The following is a 12435-nucleotide window of genomic DNA, read 5'->3' as shown; positions in this document are numbered from 1 at the left end:
AGAACAAACTGTGTGACAGCATACGAGTGATTTTATTTGGTTTTGGATTGGGAAATGAGCCTTTCTGTATGTTTCAATATGGGATCCTCACATGGCTCTGAGGAGGAACAAGGACTCCTTCTGATATCTTCTGGGAAGATAACAAAAAGGAGTGAAATACAACCCAAGAAAGACAAGTGATGCACAATGCAATTGCTCACCACTCGCTGACCAATGCTCAGCTAGTCCCTGATCAGCGATCTGCCCCTCCTGGCCAACTCCCCCCAGTTTATATACTGAACATGGTGTCATATGGTATGGAATACCCCTTTGGCCAGTTTGGGTCAGCTGTCCTGGCTGTGTCCCCTCCCATCTTCTTGTGCCCCTCCAGCCTTCTTGCTGGCTGGGCATGAGAAGCTGAAAAAACCTTGATTTAGTATAAACACTACTTAGCAACAACTGAAAACATCAGTGTGTTATCAACATTCTTCTCATACTGAACCCAAAACACAGCACTATACCAGCTACTAGAAAGAAAATTAACTCTATCCCAGCCCAAACTGGGACACTTATTTATAGTTTATTTTCCAACATTCCAGCAGCTAGGAAGGATTGCTTTTATTTTACCTTCTGCTGCTTTTTTGATCCATGGTGAGGTTTCTAGGGTTCTGTTCATTCCACTACCCTCCAGCCACTGTCTCTCTGGAGCATTAGGGATTTGTCATGTCTGAAACCTGGGTGATGGACACCTCGTGTTGGTCCTCAGTAGTGTTGGGACATTCTGTTACCAGCCTAAGTTGGACAGGTGTTGAAAAAGCAAAAAAAACCTTTTTTTTTTTTTTCCCCTTAAATGTAGTCCTTAATTTCCACATGTCTAAGCAGTAAGCGGTAATATTCAGAAGACTGGCTGAGCCTCAGAGATCTTCTTGCAGTGGCATGTGCTCAGGATACTTTGAGTTGCATCAAGATTCATGGTTCTTAGTGTCTATCTTCTGACAGTGATTGGTCTGAGGATTTAGTTATGGATGCAAGAGTTGGTTGTTTTTATTGTTTAAAAGCCCCTCAGTTGTTAAGGAGGCTTTAGCTCCTGTTTTACTGTCACATTTTAATGTTTCAGTTAAAACTGTAGCTGCAGGAGGATATTCATCAACTAATTCCCTCTTTGGAATAAAGAGGAATCTGATGAGAACAAGGAGGGATATGAGATCTTCTTGTACGTGAGAATTTGAGATAGACAAAATGTGGGTGGAGTTTTACATTGTTATTAGGAAGATGCAAAGGTGTAGGAGCTAGTGTTGAGGGTTTCTAGTCCTGTCCTAAATTGTGCAGTTAGACTGATTAAACAGAAAGTATTAGCTCTCTTCTGGGGAGGTTGCTAGTGCTGTGTCCATTACAGTTGCTGTACCTTACAGGATGCTGTGGGGGACAGGTGGTTGTGTTTGTTCCCCATGCTCATGGAAATGTTTGGCTGTGGGTTTGGTCGTGATGTTAGCTAGGTCAAATAGTACTGCAGAAGTGAGGTGCTGGGAAATACAGTTACTGTGCCAGTGAACAGTCACAGATTTAGAGCTGGAGCATGTGGCTGAGTGAGGAGTAAACCTCTAGTGACTTCTGGTCATTTTTTTGCAAGCTTTTGGAACTAGTTATGATGGTATGGCAGAGTGCCATGATTATGGATGGGTAGTTTGCTAGGAATTTAGTGGTCGTGGTTTAACTGTAGCCAGCAACTAAGCACCACGCAGCTGCTCTATCACTCCCCACCTCAGCTAGAGAGGGGAGAGAAAATATAACAAAAGGCTTGTGGGTTTGAGAGAAGGACAGGGAGAGTTCACTCAACCAATTACTGTCCTGGGCAAAACAGACTCGACTTTGGGAAAATTAACTTAATTTATTGCCAATCAAACCAGAGTAGGGTAATGACAAATAAAACCAAATCTTAAAACACCTTCCCCCCACCCTTCCCTTCTTCCTGGGTACAGCTTCACTCCCAGATTCTCTACCTACCCCCCCAGCAGTGCAGGGGGATGGGGAATGGGGGTTATGGTCAGTTCATCACATGTTGTCTCTGCTGCTCCTTCCTCTTCAGAGGCAGGACTCCTCACACTTCCCCTGCTCCAGTGTGGGGTCCCTCCCACAGGAGACAGTTCTCCATGAACTTCTCCAATGTGGGTCTTTTCCCATGGGCTGCAGTTCTTCACAAACTGCTCCAGAGTGGGTCCCTTCCACAGTGTGCAGTCCTTCAGGCACAGACTGCTCCAGTGTGGGTCCCTTGTGGGGTCACAAGTCCTGCCAGAAAACCTGCTCCAACATGGGCTCCTCTCCCCATGGGTCTGCAGGTCCTGCCAGGAGCCTGCTCCAGCACGGGCTTCCCATGGGTCACAGCCTCCTTCGGGCACCCACCTGCTCTGGCCTGGGGTCTTCCACGGGCTGCAGGTGGAGATCTGCTCCAGTGTGGACCTCCATGGGCTGCAGGGGGACAGCTTGCTGTCTCACCACAGGCTGCAGGGACATCACCTCCTCCGGCACGCCTCCTCCTTCACAGACCTTGGGGGTCTGCAGAGTTGTTTCTCTTATATGTTCTCGCTCTTATCTCTGGCTGCAGTTTCTGTGCCCCAGCAACTTTTTTCCACTTCTTAAATATGTTATCCCAGAGATGCTACCACTGTCGCTGATTGGCTTGGCCTTGGCCAGTGGCAGGTCTGTCTTGGAGCCTGCTGGCCTTGGCTCTGTCAGATATAGGGGAAGCTTCTAGCAGCTTCTCACAGAAGCCACCCCTGTAACCCCCAGCTACGAAAACCTTGCCACACAAACCCAATACAGTTGTGTGTGACTATATAGACTGTGACTCTATTCTTCAGGCCATGGGTGGTTTTACAGTGAAGGCTAGGCATTATTCCATTGTATCTGGGCATGAATGAATGAGAGAAAGGTGGGTAATTTAAAGAATACCTAAATAGAACATCCCTTTTCAATTTTGCGTGCAGAAAAAGGGTGATGGTTAGAGAGAGGGAGCTGTTGGAGAGAAGCAGAAATTGATTCCAGCATTTAAATGGTTTCCTTGTTTTCCCCATTGATAACCACCAAAGTTGGGATTGAGGTTGTTGCTAACCAGGCAATTTCTATAGCTGATAAATGCTCTACTTGGGGAAAAGGGGAAGGAAAAAAAAAAAGGAAAGGAAGGAGGTAGCTATAAATGTTTTGGTTTTGTGCTGGGAGCTCCCATAGTATGTGGTTTTGGTGGGCTAACAGTACAAAGGGACAATGTGAGCAGGGTAAGGCTCAGGGGGCTGTTGGAATATGATCAGCTCTTAAATAGTGGTCTCATAAGAAGAGATCATAGAATCGTAGCATGGGTTGGGTTGGAAGGGACCTTAAAGATCATCTAGTTCAACCCCCCCCCCCCCCCCCCCCAGGCAGGGACACCTTCCACTAGACCAGGTTGCTCAAAGCCCCATCCAACCTGGCCTTGGAACACTTCCAGGGATGGGGCAGCCACAACTTCTCTGGGCAACCTGGTCCTGTATCTCACCATCCTCACAGGGAAGAACATCTTCCTAATATCTAATCTAAATCTACTCTCTTTCAGTTTAAAACCGCTACCCCTCATCCTATCACTACACTCCCTGATAAAGAGTCCCTCCCCATCTTTCCTGTAGGCCCCATTTAGGTACTGAAAGGCTGCTATAATATCTCCCTGGAGCCTTCTCTTCTCCAGGCTGAACAACCAATCACCACAAGCTAACAGAGCAAAGGTGGCATGTTAGGAGTGAGCAGGAGAGTTAATTGGGCTTGGTAGATCTGTGGGGGTTGGAGTTGGTGGTGGTGGGAAGTTTAAGTTATGTAAATGGCAGAAGCTGTGTGGTCATGGTGAGCCTGCTGTGTGGGCTGGACCTTTGCTGGCTCTGCCACCTGAGACTGCAAATCCATGTACAGCTATCAGTGGATGAAAGGGGTTCAGCTTCAGGTGTTAGCCTGTGAGGACAATGAAGTGTGCTCTGTCATGGTGGAGGTGAAACCAGGTTAGTTTGATGGAAAAATGTAATGCAGTACTGCTGTGAATGAATGCTGAATAGAAGCTGGGGTGTAGTAGAACTACTACTCCAAATTTGGTTTTAATTTATGTGGCCTTGATGGTAAAGCCTGTGAAAAGGGAGAAAGTGGTATGTGCATTGTCTCATAATAGTAAAGAGAAGACCTGCAGCTAGGACCTCTTGGCAGTGGGCTATAATGTAGTGTGGGTGTATATATATCCTTCTGAACACTGTGTGTCTGTGTCCATGGTTTGTTGAGTCTACAAATAGAGGCATATTTATGCAGAGGTCTGAATCTTTATTGGCTAGGTTATAGTCCTTTCTAGAGGTTTAATTTTGCCTCTTATCAGCTTTATAATGAAATTCATACTGAGTTGCACAAGTCATATATTGAAACTGTGCTGAAGGTTTCTTATTTAGATAAGGAGAGGTATTTGAATGTGGTATTTAGATTTCAATCTTACTAGTGTTGCCTTAGCTTAAAGTATTTGACTTACACTGAAAAATTGTTCTGTTGGTTTTAACAGAAATGATAAGATTTTTTTAAACTCTTGTTTAAAGCTGAGGGCTTCACACATCTTCTGTTATGCCAAATACAGTTTTTATTTCCTGTGCTTGGTTAATAAATGTTTTTTAGCTGAAGAAAAAAAAATATATTTAACTAAAATGTGATAAGCTGGGATAGGAATAGTCTCAAAGGATCTTATACAGACGTTTGTCAGGTGACAAATGAACACTTTAGCTAAGCCACATTTTGATATTTTAGATGTACTTTGAAGGACCTTGTTACAGTTTCTCTTCTCAGTATTTGTATGTGGTATGTACTTAATGAAAAGGATGGCTTGGCAGTCTATGTACACCCCATGGCCAGCATAAGTTAAGACTGTTATTATATTTTACTGCTAAATGTCTTTTGGGAGAAGTTTCATAATTTTTTTGTTGGTTCATCGAGACAGGATGGGAGAAATGGGTTACTTTTTCTGTCTCCTGCACCTTGAGTATTGCCTCAAAACTGTGTCTTGGGCTGTTGCATGTGTCATGGAAGTCGACATAACTGACTAGACTAGCTGGTGGGCATGCCTGATGCTTGCTCTAAGAAGTTGATATTAAATAAAATAGCATACTGTCAGCTAAGAATAATGTGGAAGCTCTTCCCTCACCACATATAACAGCCACAAGATCCTTTTGGTTGCCCCCCATTTTCCTCATTCACACAAAGTGGGAAGCGTTGGCTGTTTCCATATACCTTGTGAATGTTTGGAGCAGCCTGAGGATAACTCTGCCTGGAGGACAGCAATGAACATACAGCTGTACTGTTTTAATATCAGGTATTAATCTTTAATTCCACATCACAGCAGTCGAGTGAATGGGTAAGGGAAAGAAACCCAAAACAAACGGCAGATATTTACATCTAAAATTCACACCACTTATTTGTTGGTTCTGGAAACATGCTATCACAATATATACAATGAAGTACCTTTAGGACACTTGTACAAATTATTTTTTTCCTTTTAAATTTGATTTCCATTATAGATAAGATAGCTGTTTTCATTTTATTTTAAACATGAATACACAAAAGAGAAGTGGTTAGAGGTTTTTGCCTTTTTTAAATAAGCACAGAATGCCAGAGGTTAAAAACACATTTACAGGGCAGAATACCAGTCAGACATCACAATCTATACATTTTTTGCTCAATTTCCTGTACAAATACACAGCATTCAAATGGGGGTATTTACAAAGAAGCATGATAAGAGGAAATTTTAAATACCACATAATTTGTTTCCCAAAGGCTCTTGCTCTCTCCAGCCTCCCCAGTTTTGGCTGATTCTCCCACAGAAGGGATATGCAATATCCCTTACCTAAAAAAGGGTAAGTAAGCTAAAAACCAAACAGAGGAAAAGACAGAAAAGAATCTTAGTCTTGCACACAGTAATAAACCCAACCCAACCATTGGAAAAAAAACTGTAGGATTCAGAGAAATTGTTTTAATTGCTTTTCTTCTACTACTGTAGTTCCTTCTCAATTTTGTTTCAGATGGGGCCAGCAGGTACACTGACGATGGAGAGATTTGTAGCAGAATTACACCAATTTTCTCAGGAATGCACATGCTATTTTGTTACACAAAGAAAACCCAGTGGAGGCAAGTACATACTAAGTTTGAATTCGAGTCAAGTATAGAATGACAAGGTCCTGTTCAAAACATCCTGTTGCTGTGGTTTATACAAGGAATCTTCAAATCCTGCTGGGCAAGTGCAACAACTGCTGTTGCTTTCACCTACTCCAGGACTGAGCTTGATGTTGGAGTTATACTTAGCTGTAAGACACCTCACCCTACAGAAAAGTAGTAGTTCCAAGAAATATTAGTTCCAACATTCACAAAATCTTAATCTTAATAATAGTCTTTCAATCTTCTGTCCCCTTTAAGGCAAGCACTGAAAAGGGAGACAGAATATTTGGTAGATATCGGAACAGTAACAGAAATTTAACTCCAGAGAGGCTTAAATTTGGTAAATTCAGCAATTTATTCTGTCCTTCTCTGTGTGGACCTGCTGTGAACTAGGTATTTGTATACATCATCTGATTGATATATTAAACCCTTACAAATACATAGTAATGTCAGACTTCCCAAATGGACTCACTGCTGTTGTACAATGTCTCTAATCAGAGCAGGATGATACGTTTTGAGACTGATTAGAGTTCCAGTGGGCAGGTTTTCCAGCTGACTGGGACTTAGTCCCATGTTAGTTGCATTCTTGGTTTTGCAAAGTTTTATTTGCAAGATCTGCTGTCTTTTTGCAATAAGGAAGCTCAGTAAGTCACTTCATTTACTACTTTTAATCTTCCTGCCAAGAAAAAAAACTAAGAAGGGGGCAGGGGAGATGGAATTGAATACTTGGTTCTCTTAAAAACCTCACTTGAAGAGTCTTAGTGAGATTGGAGAATAGCATATGTGAAAATATTCATTCATTTCTAAGGAATTACCTTTACCGAAAACATAATTTTGAGTTGAGTTTTCATACATGTGTTCTATACCAGAGATCTGGCTTGGTTCATTAACGTTTAGGACTGTCCTAGCATTGGAAGAGTCTCCTTCCCGCTAAAGATGAAACATCCACTATAGGCCAGGTTTTATTATCATTGTCTTAAGTGTGAAGGATATAATGATTACAAGCAGCCTGCGTTAGTAACAAAATAGAGGAAGCAAGAGAGACTTTGTTCCAGCCAAACAGGCCATTTAAGAAACAAATCTGTAACTCAGTGGTTTTGCATGGGCTAGAGCTTGAGAAAGAAAAATAAACAAATCCTCTTAAAATCCCCTTCATACGACTGCTGAGCCCAGACAGACCATCTTTAGGAGAGTTCAGAAGCAACGTACTCCGCCCAGTCACTGTATTTAGAGGTAGTGCTAAAGGTGACCTGTAACAGATTTAGAATATCCTTTTTTTGCTTCTTTATGCTGTTTGTAGCATGAAAAACTGAGTGATTAGGGCAAGAATTCAATATGAAAGTTGAGTGCTATTCCTGTTTCTGACACTAATTTATTTGGTGGAGGTAAGTCTTATTTGAATGTGCTTCAGATTTTTCATTGGTAAGAAAGAGGGTGGTCTGTTACCATCCTCTGGAGTGTGCTTTGCAATCTGCAGGTGGAAAGGGTTATAGGGAAGGCTAAAATGTGTGTGGGGCATGGTAGGAGGAAAGAACATTGCTTGTTCATCTAAAAACATTAAATACTTGATACTCTTTTGATTGAAAGTTTCTTGAAAAATATGAAAATAGGAATAAAAGATTTCTTAGTGTTCTTTTCAAAGAACAGATCTTGGCTCTGTTACCCACAGACTTTTCTCCTGGTTTGTCATGTACTGAACTAAGCAAATACTGATTAAAAGGCTTGTTTTATGTTCATAGACTTGTACTGTCTTCACCTGTGCATAGTTCTGTTTCTTGGTTTTGGGTTGGTTCTTTAGCCCTTTCTGGACCCTCTCAATAAAAAAAGGTGTGTGTGGGTGGAAAGGCTGTATTGCTGTTTGAGGAGAAAAAAAAAAAATCAACCTTCCAGAAGAGAGAGAAGAAGCTCTTAAAGCTTCTTTATACATTCTAAAGAAGCAAAAGAGGAAACAAACATTTCTTCTTTACAGGTTGCCTTTAAGATCCCTGACTCAAGGGTGTACACTATATACTGGGCATTTCTTGAGTCTTGGTTTTTTTCTGTCTTCTGTGAGAAATGGAGATTCTTTCTACACACCAGCTGTAGTGAGTTTTTGGGAGGGACTGAGGACATTATGTTAACAGGGAATGAATCTCAGCTCCTGGGTGATGGAAGTTGGTGAGGATTGTGATGTTCAGCCCTGAGGCAAGGATTGTTGAATATGATGCATTTAAGCCACCTTTTCTTTACTGGCTGGGTCATTAACCAGCTGTGGCATGAGAAACTCAATTTGGTTGTTTTTGTTTTATTTTTTAAACTGGAATAGAAATGCTGGTGTCAACAGCCTGCCCAAAGTTGGGCATGGGAAAGGCCTACAATTAGGTTGTAGCTCCAGTGGCTACTAAACCCCTCTCATTCTGTAGCGCAGATGAATAGCATATGATTCCAATGAGAAAGCAGGTTGGTTTAGCCAGTGAAAGCAAAATTTAAGAAATCAAACAGTACATAAAAAACAGAGGAGGCAGAGTTTGTTGGAAATGATATCTTGGAAATCAGTGCATCAGCACTGGTTAGATTGCCTCAGCACCTATGAACCAATGCAGGGAGATCACTGCACAGATATGTACAATCCTGCTCTCAAAAGAGCCAATTTCTTCTTAGAATTGCCATCTTTCCACTGCCTGCAGCTCATGCACCTTCAAGCCTGACAGTTCATAAAATCCCTGATTTCAGCAATGAGCTTTCACTTCTGTACAGCAAAGAAATATGTCCCTAGTGCAACTGCTTCTACTCATGTGCGTCTCAGAACTGGGAGGAAAGCAGTTTCAAAATGAACTTGCCACATTCCCCCCTTTCCCCCCCCCTCTGCTTAAAATTGTATTTTTCAGCTTCTGCAAGTCTCTATGGCTTGTGTGCCATATGATGTGGTTAAGAAACTGCAGAAGGAACAAACTGTCCACTGCACAGAAAGTTAAAAAACGTAACAGAAAGGTGTAAAAAGAAATTAAAAAGGAAAGCAGCAACCTCCCATGCTGGCCCAGTTGCTTTTGTGGGCTCCAGACATAAACTTGCGGCAGTAGAAAATTGGTTTGCTGTTCTCCGAGTCCTTATCTCTCCTTTGTAGAAGGAATGACTATGTGAGCTGCTTGCCAGGAGTTGTCCCTACTGCTCACTGATGCCATGCTCCCATGCTACCCTGGCCTGCTCTTCCTTTCCACCACTCACTGGCTGGGACACTTTACGATGCAATGGGCGGTGTTTGTCATCATCTTCAATTATCATTCCCTCCTCGTTCTCCATGTTTGGCAGCCGGGAGTGGTAAGGTTTGGGGGGTAGAGCAGGAGGGTCCATGGTGTCCTGAGGAATGACTCCAGATGGAGCAGAGTGGCTTCGGCATGGCTGGGATTTGAGCGACTCTAGGACATCAGGCTCAGAGAGACTGTACCTGACAGGGAGGTAGGGTGTCTCCAGATCTTCATCAGTGTTCCAGGCCTGGCTGGGGACAGAATCCATGGTGTCTGTGCGAGGAGGTGGTTCAGAAGAATGTCCAAAATTGCTCTCGCTCAAGGAAGAGACACCACTGCTGGCACTGCCGGATAAAGTGGAGTTACTTCCATCTAGACCAGACTGCGGACTGGTAGGTGATGCAGGGATAGGATGAAGAGGGGACTGTTTGGAGAAAAACAAAACCAAGTTAAAATTGACAACAGAGGCAACACTGCATCTTGTGTGTTGTTCCGCATCTCAACTTTTGACAGTCATGTTAACAATGGTGCAGTTCCATTTGTGTTCAAAATGTCAGTGATTATTTGTTTATATGTGGACTTCACTGATGTGTGTGGAAGTACCTCTTGTGGGCAGACAAGTGCACTTAACACCAGAGCTGTTAAAGAAACAGTAGCTGAGGTGATAATCAGGGTGCCTGAAATCACAGCATATCATGCAAAGAAGGAAAATGGAAGGGCCTACAACATGCAGAAGTTATTTCTATAGAATTCGACTCTGGAATAGGCTATGAGCTTTCAGTGGATTTTCTCACGTGTAAGTTACTAGCATGTTAAAAATAGTGTTTCCGTATTCAAAAGCTGCTTGGTGGGAGTGGACGAGGGGGATTCCTTCAGGAGCCTATTATTTTCCTTCTACATGCCTCTCTGCTCTCCTGCCACTTCCTTTTTACCTTGCGCAATGTTCGTGCAGGCAGTGCCGGAGGAGCATCACTGAGCTGGTGATGGAAGGCATCAAAGTGCAGTGAGTAGTGTCCTGGAAGGAGACAAGGATCAGAAACACACATTTGTGCTGCCTCACTGCAGCAAAAGAGCTGGGATTTTAGACTCTAATGCCAGGTAGCAGCTCCAAATGCTGATAACTCCACTCCAACTTAGGGCTTCCTTTCTGATAGATACTGTGGAGTGCATGTCACACACACAAAATGCTAATGAGAAGTTAAGTGCAGTGATAGATTTCCACCCACCCTGTTGTCAAGGATCTCATGGCAAGGCAACAGGCTCATAAACAATGAACATTTGAAGTTTCATTTAATAGCTTTGTAACCTTAAATTACTGCTGAAGGTGGTCATTGGCAAGAAGCCAGGCCAAGCTTCAACACTCACATACCTAATTCTAGTCCCAAAATAGATGCAAGTCCATATTACTATAAGGACCGCAAAAAATTTGAAGATTTAAGAAAAAAAAAAAAAATTTGAAATCTTTGTCCAGTGCTAACCTAGCAGACCAGGAAAGACTTTGGGGTTTTGTTTCTGATTGTTTTTATAGGGGGGGAAAAAGGCTAAGGTCAGCTTTCAGATGGTCTAGATTTATCTGTGCATGACTGCAGGCATTACGCAGCAAGCCTACTGGGCATTTCCTTACCATGGGGCAGGCTTCGGGGAGGCACTGGTGGGGCCAAGATGCTCCCAACGTGGGCAGACAGGAATGGAAGGGCCTCTCTGGTTCCGCTGTCTAGGCTCCAGCTACTGGGCGCTGCTGGCACAGCTGAAGGATTGAAACAGATTTAACTTGGGTAACATAATGGGGAGTTTGTGGGGCCAGAAGGACTGGCTTTCCGGTGTGCTCTTTAGCAGTAAAGAGACAGATTATAGGGACTTGGTGAATGGTAGGATTGAAGGCATACAAAGACATTGTCTAGTCTACAGTGTGTTAAGTTTATAGGTTGTTTTGTTACAGAAGCGAGAGTTAGTTAGGTGATCACAGTGTTAGTTTGCCCATCTCCCCTCCATGACCCCCTTAGCTCGTTTCTAGCAGATTTGAAGAGCAGCAGAACTCTGCTAGTGTTTTTTTTTTCTTTTCTGCAAACCAGTGAGGAAGTAAAAATGAAATCTCACTGATGGAACAGCAGCTAGATCTCAGTTGTGAGCTGTTCTGCTTGGCAGTAAATGATGACAGAGCAGAAGGGAATGTGTGGCAGAACCCTCATGAAACACATGAAAGCCTGTTGCTGCACTACAGTGGCTAAGTGAAGACTGAATAAAGGGTATGAAGGAAATCACACCTAAATCTCTTACAAAAGAAATCATGACTTTAAAGCCCCGATTTACTAGGTTACAGAGTTGATCAAGAATTTTGAGCACAAAATATTTAAAGACAGCCGTTTGGACTCCTTGTATTACAAAATCACCTGAAGAGATCAAGTCTTCGTTAATCAGGAAGCATAGAGAGAGGAAGGCTTTCCTCATATAGAAGATACTGAGTATGACCTTCATGAATTTGTTTTTTCATAGAACTAAAAGCTGCTTCTTTCTAACATGAACATTTTTCAAGATCTTGAGAATTCGGTCATTATTAAACATTATTTAAAATGCACCTTCCTTTCTTCCAAACACACTGTAAGACTTGATTTATTCTGAGAAGACAGACATGCAATAATTGTATGTTTATTTAAAAACAAATAAGCAATTTCTTCAGATTAGCAAAGAAAAGAAAAAAAGGAGAACAAAGTAATTCAATGAGCCTACCAAAGAAAACTGAGATACAAACAGCTGGTTCCATCTTCAGTTTGGAAAATGGAAGCCTGGAGAAATAAACATGGAGTTTGACATCTGAAGAGGATTTCTCCTTAATTAAAATGCCAGCAGCCATTTTTGGTGCATTTCTTTTCTAAAATGACTTTGAAAGGTTTCTTTGGTTTGTTTTTTTTTTTTTTTTCTCCTTAGTTCATGAGTTAGCATGAACACAGGCTCCTCAAGACCTAAATTCCCTAAAGTAAAAAAGCTCACAAAGTAACAGCTTCATAAGACAGAACAAAATCTACAAAAATATAGA

At 42.3% G+C, this 12435-nt stretch overlaps 1 protein-coding gene across 14 annotated transcripts in view; it reads right to left on the bottom strand.

Moving 5' to 3' along the window:
* Nucleotides 1–5321: 5321 nt before the first annotated feature.
* The window catches only part of DOCK3 (dedicator of cytokinesis 3), a 231799-nt gene continuing 224685 nt past the window's right edge, over nucleotides 5322–12435 (bottom strand). For 12 of the 14 annotated variants that reach the window (XM_069769586.1, XM_069769587.1, XM_069769595.1 and 9 more), the window contains 3 exons: nucleotides 11026–11148; nucleotides 10334–10416; nucleotides 5322–9825 (listed from right to left, as the gene is read on the bottom strand). In XM_069769586.1, coding sequence (XP_069625687.1) covers nucleotides 9319–9825; nucleotides 10334–10416; nucleotides 11026–11148 — 713 coding nt within the window. In that variant the 3' untranslated portion in view covers nucleotides 5322–9318. The remainder of the gene's footprint in view (nucleotides 9826–10333; nucleotides 10417–11025; nucleotides 11149–12435) is intronic. The other 2 variants (XM_069769593.1, XM_069769600.1) reach the window with 1 other exon arrangement.

The sequence above is a fragment of the Haliaeetus albicilla genome, chromosome 24 (genome assembly GCF_947461875.1).
Source record: "Haliaeetus albicilla chromosome 24, bHalAlb1.1, whole genome shotgun sequence".
NCBI lineage: Eukaryota > Metazoa > Chordata > Aves > Accipitriformes > Accipitridae > Haliaeetus > Haliaeetus albicilla.
Note: the sequence above shows the minus strand (reverse complement) of the source record. Positions and strands in the feature narration are given on the sequence as shown.